At 55.0% G+C, this 16,926-nt stretch overlaps 6 protein-coding genes across 6 annotated transcripts; 2 read left to right on the top strand and 4 right to left on the bottom strand.

The window, feature by feature from the left end:
* Positions 1 to 1,365: 1,365 nt before the first annotated feature.
* On the bottom strand, positions 1,366 to 4,385 carry SPSK_04913 (importin beta-2 subunit; the record flags this gene model as incomplete). Its single annotated transcript, XM_016731673.1, has 3 exons — positions 1,366 to 1,467; positions 1,541 to 4,195; positions 4,284 to 4,385. 3 exons carry the CDS (start codon positions 4,383 to 4,385, stop codon positions 1,366 to 1,368), a joined length of 2,859 nt encoding a protein of 952 aa, XP_016583122.1.
* A 2,156-nt stretch (positions 4,386 to 6,541) lies between these two features.
* On the bottom strand, positions 6,542 to 7,041 carry SPSK_05631 (uncharacterized protein; the record flags this gene model as incomplete). Its single annotated transcript, XM_016732373.1, has 2 exons — positions 6,542 to 6,784; positions 6,850 to 7,041. 2 exons carry the CDS (start codon positions 7,039 to 7,041, stop codon positions 6,542 to 6,544), a joined length of 435 nt encoding a protein of 144 aa, XP_016583121.1.
* A 739-nt stretch (positions 7,042 to 7,780) lies between these two features.
* On the top strand, positions 7,781 to 9,259 carry SPSK_05253 (methyltransferase family; the record flags this gene model as incomplete). The annotated part of the gene is made up of 2 exons (XM_016732003.1): positions 7,781 to 7,893; positions 7,960 to 9,259. The coding sequence occupies 2 exons, from the start codon at positions 7,781 to 7,783 to the stop codon at positions 9,257 to 9,259; spliced, it is 1,413 nt and encodes a 470-aa protein (XP_016583120.1).
* Positions 9,260 to 9,540: 281 nt separating this feature from the next.
* Positions 9,541 to 10,504, bottom strand: SPSK_05447 (uncharacterized protein; the record flags this gene model as incomplete). Its single annotated transcript, XM_016732193.1, has 2 exons — positions 9,541 to 10,303; positions 10,395 to 10,504. The coding sequence occupies 2 exons, from the start codon at positions 10,502 to 10,504 to the stop codon at positions 9,541 to 9,543; spliced, it is 873 nt and encodes a 290-aa protein (XP_016583119.1).
* Positions 10,505 to 11,228: 724 nt separating this feature from the next.
* SPSK_05046 (uncharacterized protein) lies at positions 11,229 to 13,370 on the bottom strand (the record flags this gene model as incomplete). The annotated part of the gene is made up of 2 exons (XM_016731799.1): positions 11,229 to 13,019; positions 13,113 to 13,370. The coding sequence occupies 2 exons, from the start codon at positions 13,368 to 13,370 to the stop codon at positions 11,229 to 11,231; spliced, it is 2,049 nt and encodes a 682-aa protein (XP_016583118.1).
* A 1,261-nt stretch (positions 13,371 to 14,631) lies between these two features.
* On the top strand, positions 14,632 to 16,600 carry SPSK_05095 (phosphatidylserine decarboxylase; the record flags this gene model as incomplete). Its single annotated transcript, XM_016731847.1, has 3 exons — positions 14,632 to 15,092; positions 15,205 to 15,336; positions 15,439 to 16,600. 3 exons carry the CDS (start codon positions 14,632 to 14,634, stop codon positions 16,598 to 16,600), a joined length of 1,755 nt encoding a protein of 584 aa, XP_016583117.1.
* Positions 16,601 to 16,926: the final 326 nt, after the last annotated feature.

Here is a 16,926-nt window from a genome sequence, read left to right as displayed (position 1 = left end):
GACGGAGGTCTTCAACTCGAGTAGACGGAGTCAGTACTCGAGTTGGTGCTCGACAGCAAACACACAAATGCTCAACACGCACACTGCACACACGAACTATGCACATATATACCTACGATATATTCACGGTACCGCACAAAAGCTTGACTTTTGGTTCTTGTTCGGGTACCAGGCACGAGAACGGAAAAAGTCCCGGCTGGTTAGAGCGGCAATTTGATTTAAAGTCTTTCGTATCCGATTCATTTTCTGGCCGATGGGGGCGCTTTTTGGCCGGCTCTATTTCATCGTTTGCATTCTTTTTCTTTCCCTTTTTTTTTTATCATCCCACACGTACACTTGGGATATTCGAGCGTGGCGTCTGCAGGCGTTGACTTTGTGGTTTTTGTTGTCCTCTTTTTTTGTTCTGTTGTGCTTATTATTTATATCCTCTCATAGCAATGCCCTATCTCTGCTAACTTGTTTCAAATCAACCTAACCAACAATACCATATTGATGCAGTGATGTATGCCTATAGAAAATACTGTGCTACATTATAATGTTTTGTGTCTATCTAGCATTTAGGTGTTGCTATCTATATAATATGCTTCCTATCGTTTCAATGTGACATGTGGAGAAAAAGGCGATCGCCTCCTGTGCCTTACGTTCCCTCCTCTTCAATGACTATATCTCTGTCATAGACGCCTGCTCATCAATAGTCAGTAGTAAATTCCCGGTACTCATTTGCTCCTGCCTTGTTACTGTCCAGCTCTTTTGCTTTTGTATCTCCTCCTGTTTTGTGATCTGTGCTTATCTTGATACTTCATGGTGATGTTTGTTTTCCTTCTCGTAACACTTTCCGTTGTTTCTCTCATTTCTCACCATCCCCAAGATCGACTCACTAAAACCTTGCTGAGCTGTCCCGTAGTAATCAGTCACCGATCGCTTTCTTGCTTTGCACCTGGCATTTTCCTCCCCAAGATCGTGAGCTTGCTTTCATAATTTTTTCCTCGTTGCGGGTCATTATTCTTGTTCTTTGCATTCTCCAAAAATATCCACTTTCCTTCTCCATGAGAAAAGACAACAGAACCAAAAACACAATGAACTGAAAGAAAAAAAGACTAGAAAACAAAGGCTATCCAAGCAAAAACAAAGAAAAATAAAAACACGCACTATCTACTGCAGGTTAAATGAAATGCAAAACAATAGACAAAAAAAGACGACGGTATATGAGCCGTCGTTTAGCTGACTGTGAAAGACATGGAGTAAAAGGGGAAATGGAGATGATGGCTTTCGTATCGTGTTGAAGATATACAATCGCGAAACGCACTCGCATGGTAAGAAAGTAATAAAGGCACCTTACAACCCAGTGTGTGTTTGTCGGCGGTATCAGATGCGGTACTGGGTTTTCAACGCAGTTTGCTCCTCAGTCGTCAGCTGGGCCAGGAACGTGTCGAGCTGTGGGATCATCTGCCGGTAGACCAAGATGATCTAAAAGCAAAGGTTAGCTCAAACAAATGCACAGTCGACATAGTCAGTAGCAAAAATGAGAACAGGGACCCACATTTTGGAAGGCTGCGTGCAGCTCTTGCTTGATGGGGCTGCGGAGGTTGATGTCCTCGTACGTTGCAATAGTTTTAAAGTAGTGCAGCAGAACCTTTTCCATCGCCTGCGGGTGTTGTGCAACCACAAGAGTGAAACCACGCAGGGCGGTGGCTTTCTCTTCGGTCGGGTCGATGTCGTCCATGGAGATTAGGAACTCGTCCGCAAAGGTGTGCAAGTGGGGAGCCAGAGCCTCGGCACTGGCCAGTCCAAGGCGGCCAAGCGCAATGGCGGCGTTCTCGTTGACACCGCGAGGCACGCGCGGGTTGGTGATGATCTCGACACAACTCTTCAGCAGTTCCTCTGTGTATGGCGCCATACCCTTGCCATGACGAATAGCAATCTCTCCGACGCTCCAGCATGCATTGTTAATGACACTGAAGCCCGCGTCGATCTCTTCGTCCAAAATGCTGTCCATGTCAAGCTGCTTGAGCAGAATGGGCAGAATCGTGTTCAGGCACGGCTGCAGCTGAGGGAAGACAAATTTGGCGCAGTCGCCCAGCACGGCATAGGCCGATTGGCGCACCTCGTCAGTGGGATCCTCCAGGCAGAAGCTGAGCAGCTCGAAAAAGGCCGGCTGAGTGTCAGTCACGAGCATCGAGGCCTTCTCTTCTGTGAGGGCCTGGATGATGGCGCTGATCAGGTCTAGACTCGTGACAAGGAAATCCTTGTCAGGGCTGTCGAGATGTGCGTTGCTGGCTGCCGCCAGGGACTGTTCCAGGTTCTGGTGGATGATGTTGACACATCGGCGGAAGACAGGCTGCGCGTAGGGAGCAAACACTATACCAAGAGACATCGCCACATAAGAGAAGCACTCGAGGAGTGGGAAGAGCTCACGCGACTGGTCGGGTACACTGTCGTAGCGCTTAAACAGAGCCGGGATCAGCTCACCCGACAGCTCAGGAAGGGCCAGAACAGGGCCAATGGCTTCCGCCAGGGTCTGGACACAATCGTACAGAATGTACATGTTGCGGTCCTTGTACTTCTCAAAGCACTTGATATATTGCTTGATGATGGGACCAGCGTACGGCTCGAGTTTCTTGCCGGCCTTTTCCTCGAGCGTCGCCATGGCCGACGCAGCAGCCTCCTGCACCTTCTTGTTCTTGTCGAGCATCTTCGTCAGGAAACCCTCCATCATTGGCACAAAATAGCTGGCAGTCTGGGCAGGTTCGGTCAGCTCGATGGCCCACTGCGAGTACCGGGCTAGAGTCCAGCAGGTGATCTGGCGCACAAGGGGCTCCGGGTCGTCCAGGAGCGTGACCAGGTACGGGACGAGGTTTGGCAGGTGCGGGGTGACGGCCGTGATACAGCCCTCCGCCACGGCACCGAGCGACAAGACGGCGGACTCGCGCTGTGGCCAGTCGGGGTGCTTCAAGTTGACGGTCAGGTACGGCATGATGCACTCAAACATGGCGTCGCCAAAATCACGGGCCAGCACATCCAGCGCAGCTGCCGAGCCCTTGCGAACGTTCCAGGTCGAGTCGCCACCGTCGTCAAAGAGGCCATCGTCAGCGTCCAGGCCCGCCTCGTCCTCAATTTCGCCGTCCTCGAGATCGTCCTCGTCCATGCCACCGAGCGTTTCGTAGTCGTTGTTGCCCTGATTGGCCGAGTCGCCGGAAGGGTTTGCGGATCCGTTGGCGTTCCGGTTTGATTTCCGTGTGGCAAAGCGGGGCTTGATGTCCTCATCCTGGTCATCTTCCTCGTCGTCATCAGAGGCGCTGCCGTACAGAGCAATGTCCTCGCCGCTGTACACCATGCCCTCGAGCAGAGAGGGCACGATCTTAGTGACATAAGGTCCGATGCTCTTCCAAAAGTCCTCGTGCTCGCCGGCAGAGAGCCAGAACTCCACAGCCTGGCAGGCCAGGTCCTCGTCGTCCTCATTTTGCTGCTGCGCAATGATGTAGTCAACCAGACCCGCCACATGGGGAGTCAATTTGTCGGCGCGCGACTCGACCAGGAGAACAAATGAACGGCAGACTTCGCGGCGCACATCGTTGTTGGCATCCGGGGCCAGGAGGAACAGCCGGTTGAGGAGGGCGTCGATGTTGGCGAGCATAGCCTGTGACTTGCGGGGGATGAACTCGCCGAGAGCCGTCAATGCCTGGGCGCGCACGCGGGGCAGGGGGCTGGACGTGGCCTCAATGAGCTTCGGCAGGAGAACGTTGAGCGGCCGCTGACCGTTGACCTCGCGGTCGAGGAGCTTGGCATTGTCCTCGCAGATCTTGTACATGGCGGACATGGCCGCCTCTTGGGTGGCAGAGGTAGTGTGGCCGTCGGTGTTCCCAATCATGTTGAGGAGCTCGTTCAGCAGCTCAGGCCAGGCGTACACTCCGCCGCGGCGAATGATCTCGGTCGCAATGTTGCCGGCATAGTTGCGAACGGGGTGGTTCTCGTCGCGGAGGCCCAGAAGCACCCCAGCTTTGATGAGAGCAACTGTGGCATCAGGGGTCTGCTTATATGCGTTCTTGACGGTGTTCTTGATCATGATGCCGGCAGCCATGCGGACAATGCCGTAATCGCTCGCGGTGAGGCTGACACCGGCCGGGGGGGCAGGGTTCGAGAAGATAAACGCCAGGTAGTTGTTGAAGTCGGGCGATGCCTTGGCTTGACCGAGCATCTGGAAAGATTGTTAGCATGCTGTCCATTCTCTGCGGTCTGGCTACAATTGCAACTGTTCCTGCAACTGCAGACAAGGCTGTACTCACAATCTCGGCCTGCTTCTGGGCAGCCTTGTCAAAGCCATTGTGCGAGTCCTTCAGACACCCAATAAGAGTCTGCAAAGACTCGGGTGCCGGTTGCCACGCCATGTTGACGGGGGTAGGGATCGCGGCGGAAGAGAAAGACAACAAAAGGCGCCGGCGGCCAGGGTTCGCCGTGTCAAGACTGCAAGAGACGCGGTGAGAGGACGCGAGGTTGGAGTTGGGACACTGGTTCGCCGCCTGTTGTTTCGTGGTCTACTCCGCTGCAGCAATGCGACAATGGAAATGCACGAATACAAAGCAGCGATGTGCAATCCAACCAGCCCGGCTGGTGAAAGCACGAAAGTCAAGTATAGCCGACGGGGGACAGACTGCCAGAGAGACGGATCTAGCTGTGGTGAGGCGCGGTCAAGACCGGAATGGAAGAAAGAAGAGGGATGCGGAATAGAAGTAGAGGGGCCGTTTCGAAGCTGCACAGAAGTTGACCTGGTGATACTAGTCGGCAGGCAGGGTTTGGCACAAAAACGGGAAGGGACCATCGAAACGTTTTGCACAGCAGTAGCGTTGCGCCAGTGAGATATACATTATGACTGGTAGTCCATTGCAGAGGCAGGAGCAACCCAAAGAGAGCTGCCTCGCTGCTGCCAAAGTTTGACGTGCTAGGCGACAACCAGGCTAAAGCGGGGTGGCGGCTGGGCACAGGCACTGGCGCAAGGCAAAACCGTGTTGACACCAAAAAAGCCAGGATTGGCAGGTGGTGGTGGGATGAGACGGCCAATTGCCCCTCTTTGCTTCACTGTTCCTGCTCCACTAAAACTACAAACAGTTTGCCATAAATTTGATAAAAATAATTCATTAATTCATTGACTTCATCCTGGTGACCTGGACAGGACAAACGTCCAAGCTCCACTAGCGTTCAAAATGTCATCCATTTACACATTTTGTTTGCACGACTGTACGACAGAAACGTTGGGCCACGGGAAGCCGCTGCTCCCGTCGACGTCTGAAGGCGCTGCAAGTTGACACGGGTGGGCAAGACACCTGGTGGAACCAGTGGATGTCATATTTATAGTATATATTTGTTTTCTCGACGGCGTACAAGAATGGCAAAGTTCAAACGACAAACGTGCATCCAGGCATCATGTAGCGGTAGGTGAGCAAAGTGGACAATACAATAGCGATAGTGCCCGACTGATAGACCGACATTGAGATGGCGTCACCGGATGAGTATCAAGATTTCCGGTACCATTTTCTCAGAATGCTACTTGCTTTCAGGTATACTTGTTGGGGACGATTTTGTTTAAGTCTCGTGATCCAGCGGCAGGAAGGAATAGGCAGGATAGGTCGATGAAATAGCGGCGGTGACGGAGTATATGAAAGGTCGGCTGGTCGAGTTTCTGCCTCGTTGGCTTGGTAGAGAGGATAGCGGAAGACGCAGTGGCGGAAACGTGCAGAACGCGCTGTACGAGGCGTCGTTTCTGGCGTCCAACGATCGCTAGCTGGCCTCATGTGCCCTCCGTAAAGCAAACCGTTACTGACAGCCTTGTTGGTGTTGGAGCCCATGCCAGATTCTGGACACGCCCGTTGTCCGACAAAAGACAAACAAGTTCCCTGGGTTTGCGCCCGATCCTACCATTTCAGTTGCCGTTTGCAGGCTGGACTCTCTCCGCCGAGTAACAGCAAGTCCTGATCTTCCATATTCTCCCCTTCCTCTTTTTTCTACTCATTCAGGGTGTCTTCGAAATTATGGTCCTCTGCATAGTCCCTTGTTTGCTCTTGTCCTGGCGTCGTTTTCGTGAAACTTCGTGTTCCCACAGCCAGGGAATCAGCAGCACCACGTTTGCCGTGGCCTATATCGGGTGGCCGCCAGCGACATGGGCCGTTTGCAGTATTACACCGCTTTTTGTTTCTCTTCGCCGCTGTTCTCTTTTGTTACTCTCCGTTTGTTCTGTGACACCCGTGCCTTGACATCGCTAAGCCGGCTCTGGCCAATGAGATGGTGGCTGGCAAAAAAGCTACCTTCGTGTAAAGATATTGGTGCGGTTGCTCGTCCGTTTGCCGTCTATCTGCAGGACATCATTATGTATCGATTTGTCGTTTTGTCTGTTTGTCTGCATCTTGGTTTGTATGTCCAACCAACGGACAGCGACACTATGTGCGAGTGAGACATCTGTTGGACCACGAGGGCGGACAAGACTCGACGTATACGTTTGTATTCAACGCGCCGTTTGCATTGTCTGGGCGACTGTGGCCCCCCACCATCCCTATACTCCATTCTGGAGAGGTTTGGGAAGTAGAGGCAAAAGCGTTGCAGTGACGGCTTGGAACGCCTCGAGCACCTCCTCAACGGTGCCCCCTAGGCCCATACGGTCCAAACTCAACGAGCTCGACACGTACACAGGCTGCTGGGTGCGCTTGACGACAAGCCGGGCAAGGCGGGCAGCGAATTCGAGCGAGTTCTCCTCGACATAGATGTTTGTGCACAGCGGCTCACTCAGTTTGAAGCGCTTTTGGTTGTTAGCAGATCTCCTGGTACTGGTACTTGTCAGAACCGCACAAGGGGCAGACGTACATCCGGCACAGCATAGACAAATGAGCCCATTGGGGCCAGGGTCTCGCCGTCCTCGGTGCCAGCCGTTGTGACGAAGAGCATAAGACATTTATCGCGGGTCGTCAGACGGACGTGAATCTGCGTGTCCACGGCGCGCGGAAGCGGCGTGCTGAACGTCACAGTCTCGCTGGTGTTGTCAAGATCGGTAGCCATTGTGAGGTGAGTGCGTGCCAGCAGCCAGGTCTAAGTAGGCGGTATGTATATAGTAGAACCCAGTCTATATGAGCTTCAGGTTTGTGTATGCTTCGGGGCTTGAAGTTGCGGCCAGGTCAATAGAAAGAGCAATGGCTGACGTTAGTCAGTAAAGGTAAGACCGGAGTGCAAGAAACGGAAGGTACCGCCCAACTGTTTGAAAAACACAACCCCGCCAAGTGCAGCGATTCGCGGCGGTGGAAAGCACCCCCTGACAGTAGCCGAAAGAGCGCCAAATAGAGCAAAACCAGCAGGTGCAACTAGTAAGGATAGCTCGAGCTAGGAAGGTGTGGGTATGTGGAGACTCGAAACGAGAGCAAAGAACTGGCAGGGACGATGAACAGCACCACCAAAATGGAAAAAAGCTAGTAATCAGAGACGAGGAATTAGAAAAGTGACACGGTAGACTGATTTTAAATCAGCCATGTAATCGACCAGCAAGCCGTCTCAGGAACGATTTTGTCTGCGCTCAACTTTGCTCATCCCATCTTTATCTGGGTCTTATCTTTCTGCTGCCCGCCCCACCATATTGCCATTGAAACTGAGACACTCAACCATTCCCACAGCTTTGGCTAACCCAATATCAGAAGAGAACAGCTAGACGACCTCTCTCAGGAGAGATCAAACAAAAATAAGGAGACTGTGAGGCACTCGACAAGAACCAGCATCCTACACGGCGGTCCTTTCAACAGTATCAGTTATGGCGGAGACGCAGCCACCATCAGGTGGCGATAACCGGTGGGAGGTGTCTGACGACGCAATTCAAGATCCCGAGGAAATTAGAGTGCTCTTTTGCGCCCTAGACTCGTTTCTGTATGTTTGTTTCGGTGCCTGGGGAAGCAAACCACGGAGCCAAGAATCCATACTGACCTCGCACAGACAATACGCAAAGGTATCGCACTTCAACTGTACGCATCTCCGAAGGCAGTCGTTCTATGCACTGTCCCAGGACGACTGGAAATTGCTTGCGGCAAAGCCTTTCTCGTATCTCGAAACACTGGATCGTGTTGACGAGGCCATTGAGAGCAACGCGGAGCTGGCCCGCGAGATTGTGCGGTTTGGCTTGGAGTCGTTCCGTGTTGGGGGCAGCGATGATGCTCACGCGCACAACGAAGAAGCAGCACCAGTAGCACCCGGCGCAGAACCGAAGCTGCCGGCACACTGGTCCGGCGTTGCCAAGCACCAAGATGTCGACAAGGCGCGGAGCACCCTGCGGCAGTTTTTACGGGACTGGACAGCCGCCGGTGCGGACGAGCGGGAAAAGAGTTACGGACCTGTTATGCGGGCGCTGGCTGCCGAGCGGATACGGCGAGAGGAAGTGGCCGCAACGGCTGCGGAAGCTGCGGCGACGGCCAACGATGGACAAGGACACAACGCCACCGGCGGGGACAGCGACGACGAAGACGACTGGTACTACCGCGGCCGCCTCAAAGTACTGGTCCCCGGCGCGGGGCTGGGCCGCCTGGTATTTGACCTGTGCCTCGCCGGCTACGAGGCCGAGGGCAACGAGATCTCATATCACCAACTGCTGGCGTCGTCGTACATTCTCAACTTTACGCGCAAGGCCGGCCAGCACACAATCTACCCATGGGTGCACTCCTTCTCCAACCACCGTGTGCGCGAGAACCACCTGCGCTCGTACGCCGTGCCGGACGTTCACCCAGGCCAAGCGATTGTAGATGCGTCGATGCAGCAAATGCAGCAGCCGCTACAGCCCGGCCAGCACGGGATCGGCACGATGAGCATGTGCGCTGCCGATTTTTTGTGTCTGTACAGCGACGCCGAGCATGCTGAGGTGTACGACGCCGTGGCGTGTGTGTTCTTCCTCGACACGGCGCCAAACCTGATCCGGTACATCAAGACGATCCGGCACTGTCTCAAGCCTGGTGGACTGCTGATCAACATTGGACCGCTGCTATGGCACTTTGAGAACAACCCGCCAGGCAACCACGGCCGGGATGACGACGGTGATGGTGAACACGACGCGACGACCTCGACAGGTATTGCGGACCCGGGCAGCTTTGAGCTGAGCGACGACGAGGTGCGGGCGCTGGTTGAGAAGCTGGGGTTCACGGTTGTCACGCATGAGACGGGTGTCGAGACACCCTACATCCACGACGACCAGTCGCTGCTCCAGACGGTCTACAAGTCGAGTCATTGGGTGGCACGCAAGAACTAGGAAAGCGTGGAAAGTAGGAGGGGAAGCCAGTATGCATTGTTTATCAGACCATATGCCATACACCATACACCGAATAAAACATAGAGCAGGGGGCGACATACTCATCTCATGCGGTTTGGGATTACATACCAAAAACGTCACAGCATAAATACCGTTATTTTGCCCTTGCATCAGTGTGTCACATGCAGAGTAATATCCTAATGTGAACATAACCAATTCTTATATATGGTTGCGTGCCTTGCATCTCGACCTATCCACAAACACCTCCCAGACGCTGGCGTTTAGATCTTCGCCTTGTTAATGCCGCCCATCTGGCCCGTCTGCCACATGGCGCCTCCGTCAATCGTCAGCGTTGCACCGTTGACGTGCGAGCCTGCCCGCGACGTCAGGTACACCACGGCGGCGGCAAAGTCCTCCGGCTTGCCGAGCCGCTGCATCGGATTGCTCTTGGCCACGCCGTCCGCACCGCCGTCTGCCATCGCCAACAGGCCCTGCGACATCTTGGTGGGGAAGAAGCCGGGCGCAATCGAGTTGACGGTAATGTGGCGCGGGCCCAGGTCGACGGCCAGGTTGCGGGCCAGGTGGATGACGGCGGCCTTGCTGGCGCTGTAGCCAAAGGTGGCCTGCTTGCCGATCGTGCCAATGCCCTGGCCGGCGACACTGCCCGTCACGAGTACGCGACTGGGGTCCTCGAGCGTGCCGCGGCGCAGCAGCGAGGGGCCGAACTCGCGAATGGTGTTGAAGACGGCGCGCACATTGAGGTCGAGCACCTTGGCAATGGCGGCATCCGGGTGGGTGTCGAAGGGCTCGCCCCAGGTGGCGCCGGCGTTGGCCAGGAGAATGTCAATGCCCTCGGGGCTGTCCTGCTTGACAAAGTCCACAAACTTGCGCAGGCCCTCGGGGTTGGTAACATCGGCGGGCGCCGAGATGGCCTTGGCGCCGGGGGCCAGACCGGGGAGCTTGTTGAGGGCGGCGGCCGCATCGTCACAGACCTTCTTCTTGCGGGAGTTGATGTACACCTTGGAGGCACCGGCTTGGAGGATGCTTGTTGAAGAATAAAGTCAGCAGGGACGTTCAAAACGGCTGTGAACGGGAGAAAAAAAACAGTAAAATAAAAAAGGGGGAGAAGACGTACGCCGAAGCTGCGCTCAGGCCGAGGCCACGAGAGCCGCCGGTGATGACAGCGATCTTGCCCTTGAGCGAGAAGATCGACGAGAAGTCATGGAGGTTGAGATCGTAGTCCATGGCTGGCGATGTGGCGAGAAAGGCGATGAAAGATGCGAAGGTGATAGGACAAGGAGGATGTCGTAAATTCGATTTGAGTACGTGAGAATACTCTGCTCTGTAAGGAATGTACACTTTACGTGTCGAGATGCGTGACACTCGCAGCTTTAAAGGAAGTAGCCATGACGATTGTGTCTTAGCCTGTTTGGGCAGTTGCCGAGGCTCGGTCTTGGCACCTTTGGAGTTTCCACGCTACAGCTGCGAAGGCCCCGGGCTCGCCGCCCCCAAAGCTGCCTGTAGCTCCGAACCACTCCACTAAAAGACGACGGACAGAATGCGCTCTCCAGCTAGGCCTAGGGAACCGCATTCGAATTCCGGCGGCATTGGAGCGCTAGTAAAGCACCACTTCCGAGGGAGCAATGTCAAATGCGGAGTCGTCGAAAAAGTATGTTGTAAGAATCAATGGCGCAACGATTCTATGCTTCTACGCATTTGCTGCTTTGTTTTCAAATCATGATTGCTTTGTTTACTTCTGCGTCTGTTTTGTAGATGCTCATTTCAATGTTTGCTCCACACTGCTGCTTTGCTTGGCTGAAATCGCAATTCTATGTAGCCAGACACAAGAACCTTCAAAACGATCAGTCGATAGGCCACTGCCCCTATCCGAGGCCCAATGGCACAGCTCTCTTAGCACGTAGATATCCCCATTTCCCACCTCGCTGTCTCTTGGATTCTAGCAGCATTGCTATTGCACACCGGCCACCGCATCCCGCTCAACCTGCTGCTGCTGCTCAATCTGCCACTGCGCATCGACGGCTGCAGTTTCGTCCTCCAAGCTGGGCTCCACCTCCTGGGCACCTTGGCCAGTCTCTGCATTCTCGTCGCTGGTGTTCTTCACTCCCTCTTCTACTGCTGTAGCCGCCGCCGCCGCCGCAGCTTCTGCTTGAGCTTGTGCTTCTGCTGCCGCTGCAATCGCTGCCTCCGCTGCTTCTTGGGCACGGCGGCGCTCCTCTCTCTCGCGCTCCTCCGCAAGAGCCACGTGCCGCTCGGCGATGCCAGGAGCCAGGCTGGCAAGGAACATTACTCCAATGCGCTCCAGCCGCTGTGCAAAATCCCGCAGACGCTGGCCGTTGTTAATCTGGCGCTGTGCTACCAGCCGCGCCGCCACCTCGGCAGGGTCGGGGTCGCGTCCACCGGCACGGCCAATAGGGGGAGGTGCGGGCGGAACGTCGCCAGCACGGTCGACAGCAGCATTCGCCTCACCAGTAGGGACCGCGGCGTTTTGAGCGTCGGCCTCATTCTGTGCACCAGCCTGGCCATTTGTGTTTTGAGGGTTGACAAGACCGTCGAGGTGGGCACGGATGGGCGTCCAGATCTGGTCAGCAAGGCCGTCAAGCACACCCGTGTTGTAGATGAAGACGGCCGTTGCAATAAGGATCACCATGATCCAGCGGGTCCAGCTGGCATCGGGGTTTGTGAACCACCATACAAACAACACCAGGCGAGTAAGCAGCCAAACATGGGGCCACATGGCTGCCAGGAAACCAGCTCCAGGGTTGTTTGGTTGTAGGCCCAGTCCTTGGTGGTGGTTTGCGTCTAGATTCGGCATCTGCTGCTGCTGCTGCTGCTGTTGTTGTTGTTGGCCAGCCTCAACTGTTGGGTCCAGCTGGCCTGCCTGACCCTGTGTTGCTCTCTGCTGGGCGGCAGCTTGCTCTTCATTCATCTGGTCGCTTTGCAATTGGAGCTGGCGCAAGTGCTGTAGAACCGCCACGCTCTGCATATTTTGTCGCATCAGGGATTCGTAGCTCTGTCTCTGCTGCTGAATTTGTCGGTTTTGCTGTTGGATAAGTTCCGCCAGCAAATTTTGGTTTTCTCGGCGTATAGTATCCACATCCGCATATACTATGCTCTGTCGGGGCGCGTCCCGAACACCACTGACAACAACTGCACGCGGACCAGTTGGCGACTCCAACACATAGACGTTGGGCCGGGCAGTGTTTTGCACATATCCTTGAGTTGCCCCGGTGGTATAGGCCTGCGCCTGTGTTCCCTGCTGTCTGGTGGTCTCCGCCATATGCAGCCCCTCTTGTCGCCGTGGATAGCGCTGGGTGAGCTCTTGGTGTCTTTGCTGCAGACGCAAAACCTGCTGCATTTGCCACTCCTCCATTTGTCCGCCTCTCGATTGGAGTTCTTGCTGCACGTCGCGAACGAGACGCACACCCCCTAACTGGCCCGAGGTCTGCTGTGTCTGTTGGGCCTGACCGAATTGTGGCCCGTGGTGTACTGTGGGATATTGCCCGGGATGTTGGTCGATTCGCTGGTGCGTTGCGGCGAAAGCAGTGGGTACATGAGACCCCTGTGGTCGATGGTTTTGGTAAGCAGATAGCGGAGGCAGAGTCGGGGGTGCACCGGGAACGGTTCTCGGAGCAAAAGGATTGGCCATCCTAACGTTTGGAATGGGCGCAGGGTTCACGTTCGCGCTGGCGCCGTTGTCCCGCAAAACAAGATGGAGGACTTGCAGTCTGGTCTCTTGGATCTAAAAAATCGAAGCAAACGAAGAGGAGTCAGAAAAGAACAGAAAGCAGGGCAGGACTGGGTCGGTAAGAAACAGGCAAGACAGGCAACGAACCGTGGAGATACCAAACACATCCGCGAGCGTCTTTTCATCCATATCCAGTAGCCGGCCACGGTAAATAACCCGCATACCTGCGGGCGACCGGTTGCGAAAGGTCAACTCGTTCCCAATCAAGATCTTGATCTGGCCAACGGTGGTCGACACGGGCAAATTAGAGAGGTCTGGGAAATCAGTGAGATCCTGCGCGGGCGAGATCAGGCGGACGGAGACCGTCAGGTCTCCGTAGCCTGCGGGAGGGCCTGGGTCTTCCATAACGGGACCTGGTGCCAGCGGTATCTACTGGCGGCGTCGTCACGGTCAAAAGGTGGCGGTCGGTAGTCGGTTGTCGGTGGTATTGTGAGAATGTGTCGCCTGTTTCGACAGGTCTTGAACAAGGGGATGGAAATACTGTGGAGAGATATGAAAGTGAGCGGTTTATTAGGCAAGAGGAGAGGGAAGCGACAAAACAGAGTGAAAATGGAAAGTGCGACGGACAACGACGAAAAGTGGCGTACAGCAGAGAGGGAAGGTGCAGAAGTGTGTGTCGTACTTGCTGCGCGTACGAATGTACTTTCGAACTCAATATTATGAATGCACGACGAATGACTGAAGCACTTCAGCTGCCCCGAACTGTCCACCTGGCGTGTTCCGTGCAGCCGTTGGAAGGCTAGCTGATAATTAATGTGGGTCATCAATCGTAAAGTACTAGTACACAGGATCGCTACAACATGATTGCAGTTTGCAGAGTATCTGGTACTTCGACCGGGATCTTCCATGGATGGCCCGCGGGCGTTTGGCATGAGTTCCCAACAGCAGGTCGACATGCTTCAAGACCCTCAATTTAGCGTACGTTTACCCCTGCCAGTACCTGTAACCTTAGTTCTTTCCAAGCGTATTCCCTACAACCCTATTCGAACTGTATTCTCATTTTCAGTATCACGTGAGGAGCTGGCACGCGACAAGTAGCAGCTGCCTTTCCAGCGCGTACAATGTCTTGCAAATTCTCGACGGCAGCTGCAGCTGTTGCGAAAATAGTATGTACATGCGTGCTAAGTGGATCGGGCTCTCATTTGTTCTTCACTCGTGATATAAATCAAGTTTTGTTGATTCCTGTACAGGCCGCAGAAATTGCATGTGGAACAGCGTCCTCCCGCAAATTCCACGTCCAGACTGTGTCGATAGCCAAAATTTCCACCACGAACCAGCGCATGCCCTTCCCTAGCGTCCAGTCGCGCCTTCCCTGACCGCCCTTCCCACCCCTTTTAGGTGGGATACAGCAGAAAGGCAGGCAGAGGCACTGTTTCTGCCACATGCCAGCGTCCTGCCCGCCATCATCACCTCAACAGAAAACAGCTCATTTTATGCACAGTGGCTGTAGCTACCCGAAATTGGCATCGCTTCCACGCACACCCCCCCCTCCCTTGCTCGTCCTCTCCGTCTCTCGTTTCTCTCTCTCTCTTCCAAACCAGTCGACTTCATGGCGACTCGGTTCTTTCATGGTTCGCCTACCTGATTGACTCACCAAATCGAACAAATGTTGTTCCTTTTGATCCTCGTTGGCTTCGTCGTGCTAATCGTCTTTTTGTTTGCCCCCCATCCAGCAGGCAGAATGGCGTCCGCCCCGTCTCGACTCGGCCTGTCCAGGGGCAGTTTCTCCAAGGGCATTACCACCGGCCGTTTCTCTGTCTCGCTCTCCGAACGCCAGATCCTCTTCAACCCACCTCGCCGCCTCGTCATCAACACGTCTCCATTCCGCTTCTACTCCCAAAAGGCCTTCCGTCGGCCTCGCTTCTCGGCCCGCCTCCGTCATGCCTTGAAAAACTCCAAAATCCAATGGTACCGCATCCCGGTCGGGCTCGGCATTGGCTTCCTGGGCCTCGTCCAATTCAACAAAGTCCGCAACCGCCAGGCCGCACAGGAGGACGGGGAGCACGGAGCAGTTGAAAACGCCACAAAGCCCAAGAAACGACCGCGGATCCGGCCCGATGGCCCTTGGTATGGAACAACAACCGTTTCTTTTTTTGCTATAATTATATATGGAAGACCAAGGCGGTGAGCCTGTGAAATGCCGAAACTGCTTTGCTAACACCCATCGCCACGTCTTCAGGCAGGTCCAGGTCATGTCCACGTTGCCTCTCAAGGCGCTCTCTCGGTTATGGGGACGCTTTAATGAGCTCACCCTTCCATACTACATGCGCGTACCAGGTATTAAACTCTACAGCTACATTTTCGGAGTGAAGTACGTACCGACCACACAACCGTATCCTTTCTGTGCCAGTTCGTTTTTCTCCCGATATTAGTTAAAACTGTAGCTCACATCTTCTGTTTTGTGGAACAACAGCTTGAGTGAGGTCGAGGAACCGGACCTTCACAAATTCCCCAACCTCGCCGCGTTCTTCTATCGGACCCTCAAGCCCGGTGTGCGGCCAATCGACCCGAACCACAGCGCCTTGACGTCGCCCTCTGATGGCCGCATTCTACAGTTCGGCAAAATCGAAGGCGGCGACATTGAGCAAGTCAAGGGCATGACCTACACCCTCGACGCCCTGCTCGGCAAGCACACACCCGCGCCAAGCATTGTCAACGGCCAGCTGTCGTCGTCGGCCTCCTCCACCTCTTCGTCGACAGCCAACCTGCGCGCCGCTGTGACCCCGACGGCCGCCAACAAGGGCCAGGCCAACGTGGCACTGACCAGCGACGAAAGTCTGGTCCGCGCCGACGAGGAGTTTGCCCAGGTCAATGGTATTTCGTACACGTTGCCCGGCCTGCTTTCCGGCCCTGACGTCACCGACCGCCCCGAGGCAGAACTGGAGGACCAGTCGGTGCTGCCGTCGGCCAAGTCCATCTCAGAGGTGCAGGCCGACCTGGACCTGCCCTGGTACACGCAGCTGATGTCCAAGGACAAGAAGTCGGCGTTGTACTACGCAGTCATCTACCTGGCGCCGGGCGACTACCACCGGTTCCACTCGCCGACGAACTGGGTGGTCGAGCGCCGCCGCCACTTTGCTGGTGAGCTGTACAGCGTGTCCCCGTACCTGCAGCGTACGTTGCCCGGTCTGTTCACGCTCAACGAGCGTGTTGTTCTGCTCGGCCGTTGGCGCTGGGGCTTCTTCAGTTACATCCCGGTCGGCGCGACCAATGTGGGCTCCATCAAGGTCAACTTTGACCGCGAGCTGCGGACCAACAGCTTGACGACGGATACGGCAGCCGACCGCGCGGCCGAGGAGGCGGCCGCACGGGGCGAGGCGTACTCGGGCTTTGCGGAGGCCACGTACGCTGCGGCCAGCCCGGTCCTGCACGGCCACGCGCTGCGCCGGGGCGAGGAGATGGGCGGCTTCCAGCTGGGCAGCACGGTCGTTCTTGTGTTCGAGGCTCCGAAGCCGGATGCCGCAGCCGCAGAGGGCGGCGAGGCCAGCGACAAGAGCACGCCCGGCTGGCACTGGGCTGTCGAGAAGGGCCAGAAGATCAAGATGGGCCAGGCCCTCGGGTTTGTGAACGAGTAACAAGCCAGACACCAGAAGAAAGAAGAAAGAGAAAGTACGATGCAGTGAGTGGGAGAGGGGAAGCAAAGCATATGAACCAGCCATAACAAGCATATAAAAATTACTAATCTGCATGGGAGTACATATTGGGGGAAGAAATAACACGGTTACATTTCAACACCAGCGAGACGTTCAACACCACAACGGAGTACATATTTTGTTTTAATTTGTTTTGTTTCATATTATTCGCATAGCTTAATGATGATTCCTCTTCTTGACTTTCCATCCTTTACAATGTCCTTTTACATGCATATTCGTGCAGCTTGAGTTGGAGGGTGCGGCAGATA

Source organism: Sporothrix schenckii (assembly GCF_000961545.1).
Source record: "Sporothrix schenckii 1099-18 chromosome Unknown Cont49, whole genome shotgun sequence".
Lineage (NCBI taxonomy): Eukaryota > Fungi > Ascomycota > Sordariomycetes > Ophiostomatales > Ophiostomataceae > Sporothrix > Sporothrix schenckii.
This window is presented reverse-complemented; position numbering and strand designations above follow the sequence as displayed.